Source organism: Gavialis gangeticus, unplaced genomic scaffold (genome assembly GCF_001723915.1).
Source record: "Gavialis gangeticus isolate Ggan-Ray unplaced genomic scaffold, GavGan_comp1, whole genome shotgun sequence".
Lineage (NCBI taxonomy): Eukaryota > Metazoa > Chordata > Crocodylia > Gavialidae > Gavialis > Gavialis gangeticus.
The window spans coordinates 9,029,559-9,053,148 of NW_017729028.1; the positions used below are offsets into that span (position 1 = coordinate 9,029,559).

At 40.3% G+C, this 23,590-nt stretch overlaps 1 protein-coding gene across 2 annotated transcripts in view; it reads right to left on the reverse strand.

Annotated features, from left to right (window-relative positions):
• NOL10 (nucleolar protein 10) overlaps positions 1-23,590 on the reverse strand; it is a 77,247-nt gene that overhangs the window by 28,039 nt on the left and 25,618 nt on the right. For both annotated transcript variants that reach the window (XM_019520746.1, XM_019520745.1), the window contains exons 13-14: positions 22,369-22,421; positions 576-702 (exon numbers count right to left, since the gene is read on the reverse strand). In XM_019520746.1, the coding sequence (XP_019376291.1) occupies positions 576-702; positions 22,369-22,421 (180 nt within the window). The remainder of the gene's footprint in view (positions 1-575; positions 703-22,368; positions 22,422-23,590) is intronic.

Consider the following 23,590-nt stretch of genomic DNA (forward strand, 5'->3'; position numbering starts at 1 on the left):
GTGGCTACAGGACCTGAACCTGTTCAGCCTCCACAAGAGAAGGCTGAGAGGGGATCTGGTGGCTGTCTATAAACTTACCAGGGGGGACTAGCGGGGAACAGGAGAGTCCCTGTTCCCGCAAGCACTACCAGGAGTACGTAGGAATAATGGCCACAAGTTGACTGAGAGTAGGTTCAGGCTAGACATCAGGAAGCACTAGTTCAGTCAGGGCGGCTAGGATCTGGAACCAACTTCCAACGGAAGTGGTGCTTGCTCCTACCCTGGGGGTCTTTAAAAGGAGGCTGGATAATCACTTAGCCAGGGTCATTTGACCCCAGTGCTCTTTCCTGCCCATGGCAGGGGGTCGGACTTGATGATCTGCTCAGGTCCCTTCCGACCCTACCAACTATGAAACTATGACACCAGAAAATGTTAGAAAGAACTACTTTGAGAAACTTTAACAGCCCCCTGTGTTACTTGTTCACATGGTACACTTCAGACCTATATGTACCATGCAAGTACTTTAAAGCCAAACAGTAAAAATAAGGAGAAGAGACAAGGGCCAAGGGATAAGATTTGGGTGAATAAAGTTTTACCTAAATTTTCAAGATCTTTTCTGGTAACAAATTTATAATCATCATATACTGTGCTCTCTGGATTCTCCTCCAATTCTTCTGTCAAGTTATCTAAAAACGAGCACCATCTTGGGGCAGGTCCCAAAACCTAAAAAGACAAATTATAAAATTATGAAATTACATGTACTTCCTAAGTAAATATACAGCTAGCCTCTCCTTTGTGCTACGGTGCTGCAATACAAAAAGTAATTGCATACCTCAGAATCAAACATGCTCAAAGGACAGCATGATGAGAGCTCCACTGAACCTACTGCTTGTCACGTGAGCAAACATCTCTGCAAATTGTTTGAGAGGAGCACTGTGATTTAGACATTTTAATTTAGGACAACAATTTAAAGACTTCTTGTTTAACTGCTTTAGAGCATACCCACTTTAACTGTTTATACATTACAAAAGCAAACCTCAGAGATTAACATTGTGGATACAGTTGGGACCTACACCAATTAGCTGACCAAGCAGATTATTAAATTTTATTTTTTTCTATTCACTTAATTAGAAACACCAATGCATCTCTCATTTTTCTTTGAGAAACAGTAAGATACACACTATATGAACAAATAGTTTTTAAAGTTATTCATTTAACTTAAATAAAAGTTACATGAGTTTAAGACATAAAAACAAAAGGATACAAGCACATTACTTCATATTGTATGGGATTTTCTGAAGTTTTTCTACTAGATCAGGTGTCAAACTCATCCATCCCTCCTGCCCCTCTAGACCACAGTGCTCCTTTGGGGCTGGTAGTAGATGTGGGGTGAGCAGTGGCAATGAGCCACACGGATTAACACAGTTGTTGCTTGCCCGTTCTGCCATGGAAGTGTGACCCAAGCAGAGCTCCATACCCCAGATTTCAACAGTGGACCCTGCTCCTACCCATCCTACCTACCCAGATGCTGATGCTGCTCTCTAAGCCAGATCTGGTCCATGGGCTATATAGTCAACACCCCTGTGCTGAAGTACAAACTTATCTATCAATGTACCTTTCACAATTATGCCTCCACCTCTCAAATTAGGATTAGCACTGTTGTTCACATCCTTCCTCCCCACCACACCCCACTATGAGATTGTGTGTACCAAGATGTACCATAAGCACTCCCAGTGTGCCAAGTCTATTATTTGAGTAGCTGTGGTAGCTTAGTGGAAAATAGATCAACCCTCTGTGGAAGGAAAAAAAAAAAGGGAGAATCAATGGGAAAAAAAACTGGGATGTGATGGAGGTCTGTAACTCCCGCAGAGTAGAAGTTTTAATGAGCCATTTTTGTTGTTGCTCTATTATTGCTAATAATGTGAATGGAAAAGAAAGTTACCAAAGATACGGAAACTGATTTTATTCAAAAGAATTTTAAATATAATTTGATTAAAAAAGTGAAACAGTTAGACTATTAATGACATACAGATAGCTTCTTCTTAAAATGTAAGTTATGTTGCTATATTAATAAGGTTCTTGCAAAAGGCTATGGAAGCATGTGATATTCTCCTCCAGTTAAAAGTGCTCTTTCTTCCCTCATTAAAAATGCATCATCTTTGAAGACAGCTATCCATGACAAACACCAGCAGTGTATTCCAGATGGTAATGGTCAGAATAGCAATAATGTTTCAGAAAAAATAAGGCCCCTGATGCAATATTTCCTCCATAAGAAAAAGTAACAATTCAGTCTAGCAGATTCATATATGGATGGGTCAATGAACTTTATATGTTTTCTTCAGCGTTCAGAAACTTGAAACACTCTTTTAAAGAGAAATAAAAACAGAAGTCAGACAACAACCAAAACAGACAACCATAACAAAAACGGGAGCTCAAGATTTACACTGGACTGGCATTGGTAAACAGACAGTAAGTTTCATCTAGATTAGATCTTCAGAAGCTCACACTTAAGTCGTCTCTTAGAATTTGCAACAGATGCCTACTTCATCAACAAAACCAAATTAACCACATCTCTGCGGTTGTTTGATCTGGTAGTAAACTTACTCGATACATCAACATTCAGCTGAATCCTGTCATCTTCATTCCTGTCAGATATTTTTGCCTTTTTAGATCTTAAATGTCTCCAACTATATTTCCTGTGTTTTAATTCTTCAAAGCTAAATGCAAGGCTTTTAATGTACTTGGATTTAATTCAAGTGACTAAATGAATGTTCCAACCTTTCATGCTCATTCATGAAATTGCTGCTAAATGGTACTTTATTTCCAAAGCAAAAAGAAAGGATTTTGCCTATATTCTTATTTTGCATACAATACAGTTGGCTTTTTAAGTTACTATTGGACTACTTTGCTTCTATTAGAAAGTGTTGCCCACTGACCAAACAAAATGTCATAAAAATCTTACTATAAATTTACCTACTAAAGAGTCTACCAAAATCAGCATTGGGAATTTTTGCTTGTATACATTTTAAGCTCCAAAAAAACCTATCCTTGGCTGGACCACACATATATGAGGCTCTCCATCTTTGACAACATTCTTTAAAAAAAAATCCATTATTGCCACACTTCATCCTCTCTAGCTATACTGAGCAAAATTTAGAAGTGCTGGTTTACTCATTAATGCCTAGTTCCTTCTGAAATATAGTGAGCACCAAAGACAGGGCATTCCAAAACAATGGACATTAGGATCTTAGCCCAGTTATTGAACTCATGGCAGCGTTCCCAAGGAATCTAACTGAAATCTCACCCTCATCCTGCTAGGCAATATAAAATGCACATTGAGATACAATGCCTACCATGGAAAGCTTCCAGTGCAAAGCCTTGACTCTTAAACTTGATGCATCGGTGTGGAGGCTAGGAAGTGCCAGCTCAATAGTCACTTTTTACATTGAAACTTATATCTGTATGCTTCTGTATCAAAACAGTGGGCAAAATTGCTCCAAACTTAATCATTCATGAAAAAGAATTGCAAAGCATAACAATCCTCTTATACTTCCCTGGCTACAAGAACAGGCATATGAAACAGTTACAGTGTAATGGCCAATATTAGTATCTTCTGATATCAAACTAGATATTCTGTCTATACCTGAGGAAGCTGCAGGAGCTGCGTCTTAAAAGACCTGGGATAACAATGTGATGCAAACAAACAAGAGGAGGGAACTGGAGAGAAAACGGCTATAAAAGGTATCTGTTATTCAGGTCTCATATGCATATCTTGTAGTTCAACTTACCCTGTAAAACCTCTTTTGTGCATATACAGGGTTTTTTTTGGCTTTACCATCCTTGTTTCTTCTCATCAGGCTCTTGAAAACTTAATTCCTGCCCTTTCTTCCACAGGCTATATTCCTTTCATCTAATTTTTAAGCATTTCTTTTCACCTTTCTTTGTTGCTTTCTCTTAGCTAAAACACATGCAGCTCCCCTCTCTCTCCTGGAATGAAACAAACTTGGTTTTTCCAACCACTTCTACAGCGTAGCCACAGGAGTTACTGCCATGCTCCTCCTTAGCGTGAGAGAGTGCCACCCCTCGTGCCAACAGATTGTTCATGCCACCAGACAGCACAGCAAGTTCTGGGAGAGGAAAGAGGCTGATGGTGCTATTCCTACGTTCTGCAGCTATAGGAATGGGCAGGGATTTCTTCCCCACCTCAGGTGCAGCCAGTGCTCCTCAAGATGTGATAGCTAAGGAGTGGCAGGGCTGCCCAAACCCAGGGGGTTAGGCAGGGCTGCCTAGGCCCGTGAAACTACACAATGTGATACCATTCTACTATCTGAATGGAGAAAGATATATCAAAATTCACAGTTTGTTCAACATGACATAAATTACAAGTACACAAGAATTAAAAACAATCATAGAATGATAGAAAATTAGGGTTGGCAGGGACCTCGAGGGGTCAGCAAGTCCACCCCCCTGCTTAAAGCAGGACCATCCCCAACTAGATCATCCCAGCCAAAGCTTGGTTTTAGCTGGGTCTTAGAAGTCTCCAAGGATGGAGATCGGTTACCCAGAGACGTGGTGGTGTTTCAGTGTTTTACAACCCTTCCAGTGAGAAAACTCTTCCTAATATCTAACCTAAAAACTTCTCTTGCTCCAACTTGAGACTGTTGCTCCTTGTTCTGCCATCTGCTACAACTGAGAACAGGTCTAGCTCCATCCTCTTTTGAATCCCAACTTCAGGTAGTTGAAGGCTGCTATTAAATCCCCCCTCAGTCTTCTCTTCTCGAGACTAAATAAGTCCAGTTCCCTCAGATGTCATGTCCTCCAGCCCCCTCACCATTTTTGTTCCCCTTCAATGGACTCTGTCCAATTTGTCCACATTCTCTCTGTAGTGGGGGCCCAAAATGAACACAGTAATGAAGATGTGGCCTTACTAATGCAGAATAGAGGGGAATAATCACTTCCTTTGACCTACTGGCCTCAATCCTGCCAATGCAGCCCAGTATACCATTAGCTTTCTTGACAATAAGGGCACACTGCTGGCCCATTCAGGTTACTGTCCACTGTAACCCCCAGGCCCTTTTCTGCAGAGCTGCTGCCCACCCAGTCAGCTCTCAGCCTGTACCGGTGCATGGGATTGTTCTGCCTTAAGTGCAGGACTTGGCACCTGTCCTTGTTAAACCTCATGAGATTCCTTTTGGCCCAATCCTCCAACTTGTCTAGGCCACTCTGAATCCTAGCCCTACCCTCCAGTGTATCTACTACTCCCCACCAATAATGTTATGAAACTAAATTAAAACTAGTTCAAACTTCTATCCTTAATCTGACATTTCTAATCAGTTTAAGTTTGATATCTGCCACTTTATTAAAATTAAATGTGGCAAAGGTAAATCATTAAAAAACTGGAATCACTTACACTCAGTTTTATCAAAATACCACATTTCTGTATATTAAAAGAAATCCACACACATTGCTAGCAATTGTGGCACTTTTAAAGACACAAAAGGAAGTCTGGAATTTAATTCCCAGGAAGTTAAAGGCAATGAATGTTGGACACCTAATTCCCCTTACATCACTGAAAAAAATCTTGCTTTACAGTCTAACATGTACACCCTCCTTCCCCCCAAAATAAAAAAACCTATCCATTTTCTCCCCCAGACAGTCACAAAAGCAGAGAGAGATAGGATTAATTTCCATTGCAATGCCTACATTTATGTCTGACCAAAGACTTCCATTTTTTCTATTGTTAAGATGATAAATGCAAGATAAAACAGAATAGTCTTCTACTATTGAGCTGAGATATTCAGCTGCGTTTTAAATACACCTGAAACGTGTTCATATATTCATGACTAAGAGTCTATGTAATTCGTGATTCTACAGATTTCCTGGAAAATGCAAAATGTGGGATTGGCTGTGAAATCAACTTAAAAAAAAAAAATCAAACCTTAAAGATAAAATGTTGGCTCCCCAGTGGGAGCCAGCAGACGTTGCTAATGCTGCAGCCTGGCTTGGCAGCCCACTCGGGGAGGGGAATGCAGCAGCCAGGCAGCCTGAAGGGCAGCAGTCACTTAGATGAGGGGTGCTGCACCTGGCTCCAGCTACAAGCAAGGTAACTCCGCTCCCTCATCCTTCCTCCCCCTGCTGGGGCACAGGTTTACCTTAATGGATTATTTTTATTAAAGGTAAACATAAATCAGTATATCTAAACTTTCTGTACAGCTTTACATATAATTTACTTTGCTCTTCATTGTACATGAGTACATCCAGGAAATACCCACAGAATTTGCTATTTCTACCATGAACAACCTGCAAAAATCGTTTTGTTTCTCTGCAATTTAAATAGACCCCTACTAATGACAAAAGGAGAACATTCTAATGGGAATAACTTAACTCAAAGTTATAGTAAATTTCTATAGCCTGGATGTACAAATCCTTGTATTTTAGTTTTAAAAGGCAATTAAACATTAAGAGGCTCATGTAATACAAGACTTACAAGTGCTACAGCTGTACATGTAAACCTATATTTTAATAGATGTATTTAGTAGAAATGATTTAAAGAAAGCAAAATCTCTCTAGACTTCTTGTGAAAATGCTGCGCTGTCATCATTCCATAATCCCATTCCTACCTTTTCAAGGAAGTTAGCTGAACATTAAAATATAGTAAGGAATTATTTCAAGAGCAGAGCAAGCGCTAGCTGTCGATATTTGGAACACTGGACAGTAATTAAAGTGTTAAATACTGTTTAATTAAAGAATTTGATCGTCAGCTCTGTAGCTTCATTCAAGCCCAGACATGATCCCAATCTTATGCTAAACTCAGTTACTACACACAGAATTTAAGGATACTCAGCACCATGCAGAACTAGACTTCAAGAGACTCAAACAGAAGAAAGTTACATTTAGGAAGAGAGAACTATTGCATTAATTATCAGTTTAGAGCACCTTATGATCCCTATACTACACAACTGAACCACAACAAGAGTTTTGTTACTGATTTTAGTGAGAGCAGGAAGGGGTTCAAAGAACCATTTGTAAAAAATGTCAAGTTATAAACATATAAAAAGAGTTTTAAAGTGGCAATGAGAATTACCAAATTGTAAATGGGATGCCATGAACATACATTACGACTTCAACAAAAACAAAAATATATATCCATATCCGCTACTGATATATTGCAGTAAATATTATTATTATTATACAGAGTCTTACTGATCCAGTTGGAGAAACTGGGGATTAGTGAAGGAACTAAAATGAATAAATATCTTGCTGAAGGGGAGGCGACAACTGTTTTTGCCAACAGCAGATCTACCAGGCTGCAGGGATGTTATAAGCAGAGCCCCACCAGGACTGGACTGATCTTATTTAATACTTTTATTACGGCACAGGTTGTGGCAGCATGATAATGATATTTACCAATGACATAGCTGGGAGGAAATGTAAATAGAAAGCAGGATCAAAACACCTTGGTAAAAATAGATTATCTCAGACACGAGAAGAACAGAATATAATTATATAAAAGGCACATGACACTGTGCAACCCCACAATTCAAAACCTTATCTTGAATAACTGTATACATTCTAGTCACTCGTGTTCAAGAATGCTGAATTCAACCAGAAGTAGCAGCAGAGAAGGACTACTATGATAATAGAGGTAATGGGCAATCTTTTTTATGAAGTCACTAACAGAACTTGGACTATTTAATCTATTACAATAAACAAGCTTTCAAGCTTCAATAATGTTACTTACATGTAAAAACAGAAAACAGCAGGTCTAAAATGAGGGAGAAGTAACTAGATGATTCTGAGGGTGCGGGCAGTGATTTGAGTGGGCACTTGCATTTTCAGCACGATTACTTCTCTAATTGCCAGCAAAGGTTAGTCAATACACTTACATGAGTAATTAATGACTCATTTTAAAGAGCAAAGTTTTTAATGTTTTGTTCCCCCTTTTCTAAAGTTAGAGTGACAGGCTTGAATATGAAATACCTTTTAAAAGAAAGTTCCATCATAAGCAACAAAAGGCAGAAGAAATAATGCATTTTACGTTGGAAACCTTTAATTTGTTTCTTCTTTGAAAGTAATTATATTAGCAAGTCCTGACCTTGACAAACTGCTCATCTCCATTTTTATTTTTAAACATTTAGAGTTCAATTGACAGCAGGGATCTAAACTTTCCATTCTTAAAATACTGTGTTTAAATTTGATTTTAAGAATGGTGAAAACAAAGTCTACCCATTTAATGCAATGGCTGTAGACGGTTTCGAAACCTTTCTGTTTTCAAGTACAGCCAATGATTGTGAGGCTCATTCTTTTACAGCTAAGCACGTTCCCTCCGAAGATCATCTCTTTGAACCAACACAATAATCCATTTTTCCTTCTCCCTAGTACCTGTGATCAGGGAGTATCTCTTTAATCAACTCATGTTTCCAGTTATTACTATTACAGAGTTAGACTTTGATAGCAATCTCTGTCGGCCGCTTGTCACTGCTAAGACAGGCTGCATGTGTATTGTAAACAAACTACTAATGTGCGAAAATGTCTGCTGCCATATTTATAATGCATTAGGGGCTAAATGCATCTCTTCTCTATTACAGGTAACAAATGCAAGAAACAATTCTGCCCAGGAAAAACACGAATCCTGTAAACATGCTGGCATACAGATTTTTATGAGCTGGTCTCCCCCACAGGTCTGGAAACTTGGCAGTGGGAGACCAGTGGCAGTGTTAATTGCTGTTCCCCTGCTGCAAAATCTCCAGACCCATGGGGAGCCCTGTAGGCCAGATGATGTGGTCCTGCATGCTATATTACAGTAACACCCAGGGTCAGGCTAGCACACTGAATCAGACCTGTTGAGCAACTCCATGGACCCATGGAGCTGAATGGGTTTAGTGCTACTGGCTTCAGCCTGCCATTTTGGCAGCCCAAGTACATGCTAACATATGCATGGCATTGTTCCTCATCCTCCTCCCAACCACAACTAAATACATGGCTATGCTGTTTTAGGCAACCCACTGGGCCTCTAGTTAAAACAAGGAGGAAATCTCTTTTATATCCTCTCTTTTTAATATTCTCTTTACCCCCTCCAACTCCGAGGAAACATCATACAGACCATGAAGTTTTCTATCTCTGAAAAATGATGTTACAACAGCAGTTGGCAACCTTTTCTAGGCTGCAGGCTGGGTCAGAGATGGGTGGATGTTAGAACCCAGCCACTATTTTCCTTGCAATGACACTGAGGAAAAACTGCTCCCAGACACCTCTCTCCCAACCCATTGAAGCCCTACATCCACGGGCCACATCAAATGACTCTGCAAGCCACATCTGGCCTGTAGGTTTCCAACCCCTATGCTATGAAGTATTTAAGATACCAATTCTGTCAAGTGACTCTTAACCTCTTACCTTTCCATAACTGTACAAAGTCTTCTAAAAAAGACTTTCTAATTTCTGGACAAGTTGTAAAACTTGACAAACCACCATAATTATCTGTTATGCTGACCTCCAACGAGACAGACCACTGGGGGACTTATAAGTGTGAGTAATCACGCATCTATAAGTCTGCAGGCCCCAGAGTTTAATTTTTCTCTTTTCCAAGACTTTACTCCTTGTTGCTGAATTTGCCATGTTATTAGCTCAATGATCCTAACAAAAAGAAACAAACAGCGGGCATATGTCTATATTCCACCTTTCCAAAATGAATCTTCATCAGGTTATAAAGATTTACTGCAAAAGTTTCACCAAATCAGCATTTTTGGTCTTGTTCTTATCAAGCATGCCAAAAAAAGCTTCAGGCTCTTACTAAAAGCAGTTTTGATAATGTTACAGAAAAACTGCTGCAAGAACTTGTGTAATTTATTTAGCATACTGTATCGTTTAAAATATCTTCTCTCATATTATCTGATAAAAAAGCATTCCTTTTATTAATCCTGGCTGATTTGGCTTTATAGCTGTGTGCGTCATACCCTCTGATCTGCCACTCTTTTGCAGTCAGTTTATTATTGACAGGCTCAATGTGCATATATAGTGGGGGCATATAACGGAGGTGTTGCTCATCATCTGTGGGAGCTGCCCTGAGGAAGAGGAATAATGAAGTTTGAAGGCAGAAAAACCACTCCTTAAAACCTGTAAATAAAACCTGATAGAATCTCCTCTGGAGGCACTTTCCTTTGCTTCTTTCTTTTAATACATCACTTATTCTGCTAATGAGTTGGTGTAAAAGCTCTTTTAGATCCTCAAAGATTCCCACAATAAGCTCCCACAGTTACTCTTGCAGCCTAACCTCTCCTTCAAGTGGGAGATAGAAGACTATATTAATATAAAATTAATTAATTCCAAGTTTTGGCAGGGAAGTTTTCTTGGGGTTAACACTCAGGCCAATCCAAACTAGCCCCCAAATTTTCTTTATAAATCTTCAAGACCAACTGGAGTTGGTGGGGGCGGGGGGACTGGGGGAGGAGGAGGAAGAGGAGCAGGTGATTTAAAAACAAGCAAACAAAAAAACCCCCAACCCATGAACCACAGTTGTCTTGCCCTTCCAATGCAGCTCTAGTCCTGTAATTCATGATCAGTTTGATTAGTGATGTTCTGGTTTACCTTCCTCAATTCTCAGTCCTAGTCTTCAATTCTTGGATATAAAATAGAGACCAAACCTCTTGCTATTTCTCACCCCATTTTCTACATTAAGTTTAGATTTACAGGCCTTTACTCTTCTTTGAAGCAGCCAAATCCAGTAATCCACCACAGGCATAGGAAAGTACAACTTTGTTTTTTGTCTTTATACATTACTACATCATTGTTTTTATTTCATTTGCCAAATATGACGAGCCATCTTGCTTCAACCACAGGGGGTAGAGGATTTTACTACTCATCGCAATACCAGTCCTAACCTAACCTGAGGGTGGAAGAAATCTATGTATACCTGCATACTTGACAGCCAAACATTCTCTACCATTTACAGTGGGGTTTCCATATTCTGTAAGAGTATCTCATTTATTTCAGTTTTTTAGGAAACCCAAAAGAAGACAGGAATGTTCAAGGCAGGAAGTAAAAGGGAGAAATGGGGAGGCAAATGCAAGATCTCAGTGACTCCACATAAGATCAACTAAAGCAAAAGAGCAGTATTGGAGCCAACAGAATCAGCCAGTGTAACATTAAGTGCTCCTTTTACTTCAGAAAAAACAACTGCTTTTGTTCCCTCAGTCTGCTCAGCAGCCAAGGCACTTACGTTTGTCCTCAGGTACGAGACTAGCACACACTTCACATAGATAGACTCTTGTGACTGTTTTAACATGCACATTGTGCAGTTATATACATTGGTACTCCTATGCACCCAATCTCTCCACAAAAAATTCTATTTTAGCTCTAACAAAATATACTACAATATTCTCAGGAGTGTAAAGCCCCCAGCTCCCTCTCACTTGGCTTATCATGGGAGGTGCTAAAAAATTACACCGAGTGCTTCTCTACACAGGAAATTTTTCACTGGCTACATCTAGGTATTTTAATGCAAAGTAGCCTTAAAACCAACTCAGTAACTTTGGGGCTTTCGAGAGGCCTTTTCTGGGTTTACCAAGTGTATTGGAGAAAATCCTTTGTACATAAGCTGTCTCCGTGTACACTCATACAGTGTGATAGAGACATGAAGTCAACCCAGTCCCCCTTTAAATCACCCCTTCTGTGGGCCATTTAATTTTATTATGCCATTGCTTGGCAAGGCTACATCAAGATCTAATCTGTATTCTTAATAAAAAGCAAATTATATTAACGTACTCATGAAACCCGTGTTTTCTGGCTTACACTCCAATTCCATGCAGGTAATGACTTTATGAATATTAATTCTCATTGCTCTTCCAAGTTAATGGTGGAAAATGTTTTGCTGTCAAGTATGCAAGTACACATATCTAGCACAGGGCTGGTCACCCCATGGCATATGTGCCACAGGTGGCACAGGCTGCTGTGTGGCACATAAACCCCAGATACTTATGTAAGGCACCAGAATGGAAGCAGGTGGGCTCCAGCCTCCAGCTGTGTAGAGCAGAGGAGGGCAGGAAGCTACTGCTAGAAGTGGTGTTAGGTATCACCTGGCCCGAAGTTCCCACCACATTCTGGGCTTTGAAGCCTCACTCACCATTTAAACTGCAGCAGTTGTGGGGCCAGGGAATGATTAATGTGACTCTTGACCATGACTTGCCTACAGATGAAAGTACTGTAAGGTTCATACACAACTAGCTGGACCATCCTGCTCAATAAGTAATCATCAATGACTCAAGGAAGGAGGTATCAAGTGGGGTTCCTCAAAGGTCCACTGTGGGTCTAGTACTGTTTAAACAGACTCGTTAATGATTTGTACAATGAGATTGAGCACATGCTTAGCAAATTTGCAAACAATGCCAAGTGGGGTAGAACTGTAGATACTCTGAAAAGTAGGGCTAGGATCCTGAACTTTCTGCATAAACTGGAAAAATGGTCTGCAATCAATCAGATGAGATGAGATTCAACAAGGACAAGTACAAAGTCCTATACCTGGGACAGAATAATTGCATGCACAATGACTGGCCTTGATTAGGACAAGGACCTGGGGGTTCCAGTGCTGCATACGAGTCAAAACTGTGCTCTTGTTACAAAAAAGCCAACAGCAGTCTAGGTTGTACTAACAGGAGTATCACTTGTAAATCAAGGGAAGTGATTCTTTTGCTCTGATGACCTCATAGCTCAGCACTGCTCAGTATGTATATGTACTCCAGGTATCCCCCTGCCCCCTAAAAAGGATCCACGTGCTAATCAATACACACCCATGACTGGAACTGGGTGTTCGCGTCGCAAATCCTGGGATGCTCCAAAAGTTTGCAACCTGGTCTGGCTTCATCCCCTTCCAGGGCAGAGCCACACATCATATGCGACAAGCTGATAAAGGTGACAGAGGGATTTTCGGTGAACTGCTTGGGGCCCTATTTGGTGATGTTTGCCAGGCTTTTACAGCTGGAGAAGAAACAGGAATTATTGGAAATGGGAAAGAAAGATGCAGCCCAGCTGTGGGACTAAACAGAAAGGCAAAATGCATGCAATGTAGTGGCTCACCATGATGTGAAAAAAGTCAGTGCTAAGGGGGACTGCACTTAATGGGCATTACCATATACCTTACTCAGATGAACGTACTAATCTATCTTTGGGGTAGAGGATGCTTACCAGTTGTAACTCAATACGTGGTGTTTAGAATGACTGAGTTCTACCTGCTCAATCAATATGTTTTTTAGATCAACTGAGTTCTGCTCAATCAATATTATTTGGAACTGATCTGGCTAACTTAACCTGGCACACAAAATGTATATATACACATTATAAATAAAAGGAGAGGTCTTTTAACAGGACTAAGAATGATGTAACTATTAAAGTGTGTTTTGGACTGTCAAGTCTCTCTCTCTCTCTCTCCCCCTCCATACATGGACCATGTGTTTTAGTCATGCTCAATGCTGGCTATACTTAATCAACTTCACATTTGGTTTGCATTGCCAAGCTGAGTACATGATGCTTTTGGCATCAGTTTAACGACAGACAGTATATTTAATGAGATTTCATTGTGTGAGATCATAAGATGAGGGGCTATTGGCCCTCCTCCAACCATGGGGGAAAAAATCTTGTTTTGTATTCCAGTAAATACAGTACTTTCAATACACTTGCAATAGTTTACATGGTATTCTGGAGGCTAACTAATTAACAACTGAAAAGTTATTTCTACAAGTCAGAGATAGAAATGATCAGGTCATCATGTCCTTCTCTCTGACAATATAGGATTCTCCCCTGCTCTCACCTCCCAATGTTGTACATTTTTCACTGATTTTTCTGTATCAGTTTTAAGCAACTATAACATTTCAGCACTTTTATGGGGAGGCTATTCTGTAATGTAATAATAGACTTTATTCCAATGCAAGGAATATCAAGATTTAATCTGGGTATTGTGATAGAGTTCCAAGTAAGAGATGCAGTTTGTGGAGAAATATTATGGCAAGGAAGGGGCCATGTGACAAAGAATCAGGATTGCCAGCCCAGCAGTATGCTTCCTGCTTATGTAACTGACCAGTTCAGTGGTGAATTTGGTAATGCACACGTTTATGCTGAATGACTCCTACAACAGCTTAATTTATTCCCTCATTAATTCTAAAGGAAGGAAGACTGGTATCTGAGAACGGACACCTACTGCCTGATAACACAGGGAAGGAAGAGCCAGCATTGGAATGTCCATCTCATCCATGGAGATAATGGAGAGGGCTCAAATAGAAACTGAGAAACTACAAAAGCCTATTCATGCTACCATATGTAGCACCATTTTAGTGAAAACCAGCTTAGTGGTTTACAGTAAGTTATTTTTAATAGATTTTTATTTAGAAGTATAGTTTCATAGTTTCTAGGGTCGGAAGGGACCCGAGTAGATCGTCTAGTCCGACCCCCTGCCATGGCAGGAAAGAGTACCAGGGTCAAACAACCCCAGCAAGGTGTACATCTAGCCTCCTCTTAAAGACCCCCAGGGTAGGAGCCAGTACCACTTCTCTTGGAAGTCGGTTCCAGATCCTTGCTGCCCTGACAGCGAAGTAGCGCCTCCTAATATCTAGCCAAAACCTACCCTCTGCCTTGTGACTGTTAGTCCTGGTCATTCCTGGTAGTGCACGGGGGAACAGGGTACCCCAGTACCTGCTGTCCCCCCCGACTAGTTTGTAACAGGCAACTAGATCCCCCCTCAGCCTTCTCTTGCGAAATATTTCTATTTCCTATTCTTGGCTTTTACACGTGGGTACAGTCTGTATTTAGCTCAGTATTTTAAATTCTGGAAATGAAAACAAGTCTTTAAATCCTTATAATCTTGTGACTGTCTCTCTCTAAGAAACCATAAATCAGGAAAAGATTTATAGTGGTGGTTCAACTGACGAGCTAGAGCAGGATAGCTAGTTGCTCATAGGAAGAGTCATCTAATGCAGTGGTGCTCAACCTTTTTTGTACCAGGACTCATTTGTAAACATCAATGGTCAGTTGCAACCCAGTGTCCCTCACTCCCACCCTGCTGCTCCCCCATCCCCAGGTCTCAGCCCCCAGTGTGTGGGGCAGGGTTGGATGCATGGGGCAGGGGAAGCCCCAGGCTGCAAGGGAAAATCCAGTTTCTGATGTTTTTCTCCTTCAGAGGAGAATCCATTTTTAAAAAGTTTGAGACCTTTCATATATTCTTCTTGAAACCCACTTTTGGGTTGTGACCCATGGGTTGAGAAACACTGATCTAACTGATCTTTCTATAAAGTTAAAAAAAAGGCAAAGGTTGGATAGCAGCACAACTGTTTAAAAGATACCCTGCAAGGAAAAACTGCAAATACTTGTTTAGTTATAAAAAAAAAACTTATCGGTGATAAATATCCAGTTACTCTTATCTATATCGCTCTAGACCACACTAAAATATAAAACTTTTCCTCCCCAGAAACATTCTTCAAATTCTTGCCATGATTACCCATGATACTTGTTATGATTACTTGCTCAGTCAAGGCATATGCTCAAGAAGGCAGAGAAAGCACTTCAAGGATGTCCTGAAGGCCAACTTGAAAAAAAAAAAATGCAACATTGACATTAGCTTGGGAGACCATTGCCCAGGACCACCCTAAATGGAGGAAGTCTGCTTGCAAAGATCTTAGTAGTCTGAAACCTCATGATGAGAACAGGAGACTGAAAAGAGAGAGTGGCAGAAACAGCATGTTGTGGACCAAACCAAGGATCCAGAGCCAACTGCTCCACACAGAAACAAGTGATCAAGTTGCAACAGAACCTGTTGATCCTGGATTGGCCTCGTCAGCCATCAGATCCACAGATAAGGCCATCATGGAAGACAATCATCCCGGACTGCAAAGGATTGGCAATGACGATGCTGACCTCTATCCTTGCATTGACGAGGGATGAGTCAATAACAGGACTGTCTCTAAATGTGTCGCAATATGATAAAGGAATAAAACCCAGATAGCTTGAGGTCAGTTATACTTAACTACCCAAGTACAAGGGAAGGGAAAGGAAATAAAACACCTTTTCTCTTTACCACTGTTACTTTAACATTTGATAATGGACAGGGATTAAAGTTGATTACTATCCCAATAATTATATTCAAGAATTGTTGTTATTAGTTAAACTGAAGCATAAAATAGTCACTATAGTGAACTGAATTTGAGTAAGTGCTGTCACTTTATTCAGGCATTCCAGTTGTTCGCTGAAGTGTGGTAACCTCCACAACAATAAGACACGGGCTTTATGCATGTGTCAGCATAGCATTGTCATTTTAAAATGGACAATTAATGAACGCATTATAGAGCATTAAATAAAATAACAGTATGAGCTTCAGACGCTCTCGTGATAGTGGGATTAGTAGATCAACACCAAAAACATTTTAAAAGATTCTAAACAGGAAGACAAGGAAATTGCTTCCTGAATATCATGCACAGATACCTTCTGTATCTATACTGACAAGTATGGGATTCCTCTGAGCCAGTAAGTTTTCTGGGAAATAGAGGATTTCCTGTGTTGTGAATATGCCCAAGGTGTTATTTTTCAGCTTGCAAGTGTTTAGGTTAACAATAGGAAGCTCATATTTCTGTTTGCCAAGATAAACAACTTTTTTTTTTTTTTGTTAAGCTTGTCAGAACTCACAGACCATATATTACTCACTTAGGTCTAATTTGTTCAAATTCCCATACTCTGAATTAGGAATACATGCATGCAACTTAATTTTCAAATTTACATTGTAATTTTTTTTTAAAAGATGCTGTGCCAAGTCCTAAGCTTAACCTGTCTTTAAATCCACTTTTTCAATTATTGAAACAGTTATTAAAAAATTGTTCTTGCCACAAACTCCATTACCAATCCTCCTTCTGAGGCTCCCAAACCACCTTTCATAAATACTACTTCTTGCATAATTTCTGTTAAACAGGCATTATACATTTTACAAATGAATAAAACTAAAAGGTAAGAACAAACATTCTGAAGTACCTACAAATTGCACGTGTCCAACTTGACCTTATTATGGCTGGACAATGCTTAAAAACCTAAATAACTGAAGTTGCAGGGACTCAGCATCTCCGCAAATCTAACCATGGACATTATTTCATGTCATGATAATATCCATTTTGAAAATCTGGGTCAAAGTAACTTTGACAAGGGCAGAGATTCAATGGTATAGCTGGGAAATAGTATTTAATAATCCAAACTTTGAAGTTCCTCTTCCCTAGAAAATTTAACTGCAGTTACAGGTAGAAAAATCAGAATGAATGTCACTCATATTTAAGTGGTTTTATAGAAAGTCAAAATATAGGAATGAATACTAGGTTCCAATCAGAAGAGCATTTTCATGTCGTCAGGGCATAAAGATATTGTAGCAAAGTAATTAAGTCCATTTAAAATTAATTATGACATTTTTCTAATAAATTCACACAGCTTTACAGAGGATGCATATCACTTCAAGGTAGTCTTCCACTTAACCTCAAAACTAGAGGTGGCTTGTGGCTTGGACATACCCATCGTGCATGTCCAAGCCACAACTGGGCACCGAGTGGGAGGGATGGGACACAGCTCATTCCCAAGGGGCAAAGGGAGCCATGCTCTAGCCTAGCCCTAAGGAAGGGGAAGGGAGCTTGACCTGGCCCCAACCCAGCCCCAGGGGAAGAGGGAGAATGGCCCAGTCCCATCCAGCCTGGGGGAGGGGGCATGGCCCATCCCCATTCAGCCATTGGGGTGGGGGAATGACCTGGCCCCAACCTGCTGTGCAAGTGTGCAGGATTCAGGGTCTAGAAATTTGGCAGCCAGGGAAGGTGGTGGCCATATTCACTGCTCCCCTGCTGCCAGATTCCAGATCCCTGAGAAACCCCACCAGCCACCTATGGCTCTGTGGGCTGCAGCTGGAGACCAAGCACCCCTGAACCAACAAGGATTGAAGGCTGATTTACTACACAGATAAAAAAAAACAAACAAACAAACAAAAAAACCAAAACAAAACAAAAAAAAAACAAAAAAACCCAAAAAAACTCTTCACTCTCTTTTTTGTGGGACAAGCTTCCTCCCCCTCAAATTTACCTATAAAACTTCCAGTTAATTAAGTGAAGACACAAATAAAGGTACAATCTGACACTACAATTCTATACAGGCTGACACCACTAAACTAAGTGATATTTCTGGATAAGCACAAGAACCAGATAGTGAAATGATCTAATCAATACATATAAGTGAAAGGACTGCGTAGAAAATACCAAGAAGTGATAACTTAAACAATATATACTGGAGAAAGCATTGGAGTGATTTGATGGATAAGGTTATCAATTCTCTGGAAGGAAACAAAGGTTCATGTAATAAAACTGCAGCCCTACGCAGGTATTTTATCAGACGTGAGAGCCATTAAAGGAGTCTTTAGAGAAAAATCAACCATTAATAAGGAAACAACCCATGAAGTGTCCTTGAAATATTTGAAATTACACACAAGAGAACAGCCCTCAAACCTGGAAAGTGCATGGAAATCAAAATTATTTTCTAAACTCGCATGGAAGTCAAGTAGACATTCCAGGAAGTTTTAGAGACTAAAATCTTTTCTTTACACCAGAGTGGTTCCAGACTGAGAACTGAGTAGTTGTAGGCCAAAACTTCAGGAAAGAAAGCAACTTCACACTTTTAAGAAAAATTCCAGCCTCTGCTTTTAAAGCCACATGAAAATAGAGCTGGAGCTTCCAGATTCAGTATACATGTAAATCCTGCATGGGTAGATTTGGAGTCGGAAAGAGAGAGACTCAGGCTGAATTGAAATCCTTAAGCAGGGGTTACATATGGTTGCACAACTTGCTCCAAGTGATAAATACCAACCAGGTTTGTCCCCTTGCTCTCCAATGACACTTCAGGCAATAGAGATCCCCTGCAGGAAGGAGGTCTATGCTACACAAATAGAAGGAACTATATGAACCAAAGAGTAGGCTTTACATTACCCACCCTATTAGTCTGAGTTCAGAGCTCTGTTCATTCAGTATGTTGCCTCAGTGGTGTTTCTCCCCAGCAGCAGGCTTTAGAATCATACACTACTGTCTTAAACCACACTTTGAAAGTCTATAACCTAGACATATTCCAAGGTGCACAGCTTTGGATTTCAAGCTTCCCTACGCATGCAAAGCTATGCATCAGGAAGCCAGCTGGTGAGATGAAAGCGCCAACTGATGGCATAAACTGTTAAGACTGCTGGCAATTTACATAATCCCATTTTGAAGCACTTGCCCTCATCAAGACTAAACAGAATGAAATCAAATCAGTGTCAAGGCCAAACAATGAGTGAAATAAAAGCTAAAACTTCTCAGTAACAGCCAGACTCTGCTAGACCCTTCCAGAGCAAGAGGGCAGTCAGAGCATAAGAGATGTCTCTACCACTGGACTCTCCGCATCAGGCCTTCACCAAATGCTTCTTCACAGAGGTATAGCTGAGGCACTACTCTCTTGGGGGAAGAAGCTATGCTCCAAGAGGTGGAAAAGGGGTAGGGAAACAGGAAAAGCCAAGTCTTTTCTCTCCACATGCTTAGATGTAGTATGGCACGCACACTGAGCTTACTCCAGGAGGCATTCTGGTGCTGTGGCTTCTTTGGGACAGTATGACCCAGTATCATTCCCTCCTCCTCCCTGAAAAACAGGTACATGCCTCTAAAGACACATTTAGGATCTATTATTTAATAGATGTGGTGCTGAAGTATCCCCAGTTATTTATTTAGGGTATTTTTTGCAGTGAGGGGAGGCGACAGGGAACACGGGAGGGAGAGGAGCAGGGGTTACTGGTGGCTGCATCCAGCTGCAGCCACGACTGCCGCTGCGACCACCACTGCAGTCGCAGGCACTGGCCCCAGCCCGAAGTGGCAGGGGGGAAGAGTAGGGAATGATAAGACCTAGTCCCCAGCCCCAGCCCAAAGCAGCAAAGTGAACGTCCCAGGCCCCAGCCCAAAGGGGAGCAGGAGAATGACTCAGGCACCCAGACAGTGGTAGTAGGTAGACAGGTCAGTATTGATCTGGAAGGATGTGGGTAGTGGGGTCCCACAGGGTTTGGTCCTTGGACCTGTACTCTTCAATATCTTCATCAGTGACTTGGATGTGGGTGTGAAGTTTACTCTGTCCAAGTTTGCGGAGTTTGTGGGGTGAAGTGCATACTCCGGAGGGTAGGGAATAATTGCAGATAGACCTGGACAGGTTAGAAGAGTGGGCAGTACACAATAGGATTTAGTACAAGGACCAATGCAGAGTGCTGCACCCAGGGTGCAAAAATATCCAGCGTCCAGCAGATACATGACAAATAGATCCAAGGAGGTGATAATTCCTCTCTATGCGACATTGGTCAGACTGCAGTTGGCGTGCTGCGTCCAGTTTTGAGCGCCGTACTTCAAGAAGGATGTTGATAGACTTGAGAGGGTCCAGAGGAGGGCCACTCGTATAGTTAGGGGCTTACAGGACAAGCCCTATGAGGAGAGACTGAGGGACCTGGACCTCTTCAGCCTCCGCAAGAGAAGGCTAAGAGGTGATCTTGTGGTTGCCTACAAATTCATTAGGGGGACGCAGCAAGGGATCGGAGATGTTCTGTTCATCTGGGTGCCTCTTGAGGTAACAAGGAACAATGGTCACAAACTGACAGAGAGCAGATTTAGGCTACATATCAGGAAAAACTTCTTCATGGTAAGGATGACCAAAATTTGGAATGGGCTTCCAAGGGAGGTGGTGCTCTCCCCTACCTTGGGGATCTTTAAGAGAAGGCTGGAAGGCTGGATAGGTCATCTGACCCCAGCACTCTTTTCTGCCTAGGCAGGGAGTCGGACTTGATGATCTGTTGAGGTCCCTTCCAACCCTAGCATCTATGAATTTATACCTCAGGATACTGCAGTGTCAGAGAGGCTTAACAGTTTCCAGTTCATTGGACTGGATACTAAATGTGATGTGTAATAACCTATGCATTCTTCCTATAAAAACTAACAAATAAACTGCAAGAAGAACTTTTTCAACTACTTGCTGACATCATAAGAAGTAAGCTACAAACCTAGTAATTATAAACTCAGGTCTCAGGACTGGCTAAAATTAAATCTGAAGTTAGGATAATCTTTACAATTTAAGGTAAATAAAAATATTCAAGCATTTTTGCCATTGAAGTCAAGTCACTGACAGGGAAATAGTCCCTGATAATCAGAGCTTGTTAAAATGCTAAATTGGCTTTTGACACCAGAATCCTTTTTTGAGCATATTAAGAAAACATATGCTTCATTTCAGTTTAGTTCAGTTCACCACACCAGTTCAAAGTTGAGAAACCAACAGAAAACTGGAATAATAAAAACACACCCCCACCACCCCAGAGTACTTGTTTTCTTCTTTCTAATGAATAAAGCTGTCTAAAATTCTAAAGTCTTGAAGGACTTTTTGAACAATTACTTCAATTTTCTAATGTTATTTTGTCTTGTGCAACATATCAAATTATGAAAATGCAAATCTAGATCAAAGTGGATTTAATGTGCAGATAATGTACCCTGGCTAGTGAAAAGAAGTGTCAAATTTGGTGTACAGACTGTGTAGACTGCAATAAAAGAATCAAACAACATATATTAATGGTTACTAACCGCTGAAATGTTTAGAAAAGTTATAAAAGGAGTACAAATGAAAAATATAATGCAAATCAGTGGGTTTAAATCAGAGTCTCTTGCTTGAAAATCTAAAGCACAATAAAAATAAGCAATTTAAAACAATGTATACAGCCCAAACACATGAATATAGTGATAGAGTGAAACACTTGCATCTTCAAAGCCTGGCCTCCCTTTCTGCAAATTAAATTCTTTATGTATAGCTATACTTAGGCTGTACAGAGATTTGTGCATACACTTTAAGGAGTACAACCTACTCTCACAAACGGACCAAAATGTAAGTGTAGCTCTATGTGCAACTGTGTTTGCAAACAGCTTGACAGAAGTCTGTTTAGAATTTACCCTCCAAGTAGAAGTTTACTAAAACTTAAATGCATCTCGACAGCAAGCCGTACAATTTTATACTCTATCAATGTATTGCAACAAATCATTGAGAACAGGCAGGTTTCTCTCTCCAGAGCTATTTTTTCCATGGTCTCTGGCCATTTCTGGAATTGTTACGAATAAGCAGAAGCTTCCAAATTATTATTTTTTTGAAAATTAACAATGGAATAAAAGCCACACTATATACTTTATCCTGAGGAGCAGCAACAATGAAGTAACATAAGCCTTGAAGCCTAACACATGTCCAGAATTAATTCAGCTTGCAAATTACATCTACTGTGACAATGTATTATGACATGAAGCTAACAATTTTAAACTTGCTATTCATACGTTAACAGAGAAAAAACCCTTGTGCATTACTTACTGGAATGTAATAGATGTTCATTTTAGGGGCTTCATTGGCAGTCAGGAGCATTCCTAAAGACACACAATCACATGATAAAAATATCTGTTGAAAGAGACTAACTTTTCCAAATAAAAAAGTTATAAAGTTGTTAGAAGAAATAACATCTAATTGAATGCAGGGCACCTTAATTCTAATAAACACAAAAAAATTCAAATCTCAGGATTTTAAAGAAAAAAGAATGACTGCAATTTTATACAATGCCAAAAAGGAGTAGTTCTCTGAATGCCAATTGGAGAAAACATGAAAGAACATCCAGGGAAAGCAATATTAACCACACGCATATATAAGCATATATTGCAGCTGCACCGCAACGGCCAATTGAGCCCCAGTTAACAGCTCGTTCCAGTGCTTGCTCGCACTGGCCGGTCTCCATAGATGTGAGCAATCTAAGGCTCAGGTATGCATACCGCCCGATCCCACCATTATATTTTAAGCAACATGTCTTCTGACTGTTCAGAACAGGTCTAATTAACATTGTCCTTTAAATGGGGCCAATATTGTGTGCAGATGAAGCTATAATATTGGGGTGACGTGTTTGACAAAAACCCTGGTAAACATAGGATGGTGATCTGTAGCAGTTTGTCTGCAGAGCTTCAGTCAATAAGAAACTGAAGTTTTAAAAAACCCCCCAAAAAACACCACTTTTTTCTTTGGGTATTGGGTATATTCCAGAATGCTCTGAAAATAAGTAGTACGGTTTCACAACAGAACTGAGACTGAGAATCTCCTTGCTCCGACAGCAATTGTGTTTGGGTTCCTGAACAAACCAGTTTAACCTCTGTAGCTCAATTTGTGCAAAATGAGAAGCTTGCAAAAAAATTATTGGAACCATTCAACCTGATTTTAAAATGCTCAGGACCTGAGAAGTGCTGTAGACATTAAAATTTATGACAAACCCCAAAACTAGCATGAAAATTATATGCTAAGATTTTCATAGTGAAACTGACTGAAACAGGTATTTAGCCTATTTTTTCTACTCTAATCTCAATTTTGAGTTTCCTGTGCAGGTGACCTTTAACATAAATAAGAGGAAGCATGAAGGGAAAGAAGTTAGATAACCTTGCAATCTAAAAATGTTCTAACAGAGTCTACTGAGACTATGAATAATGGGATCAATTATCACGTAACTGGAGGGCACATATACAAACTTACATCCAATGAGAGGTACATAATTAACATG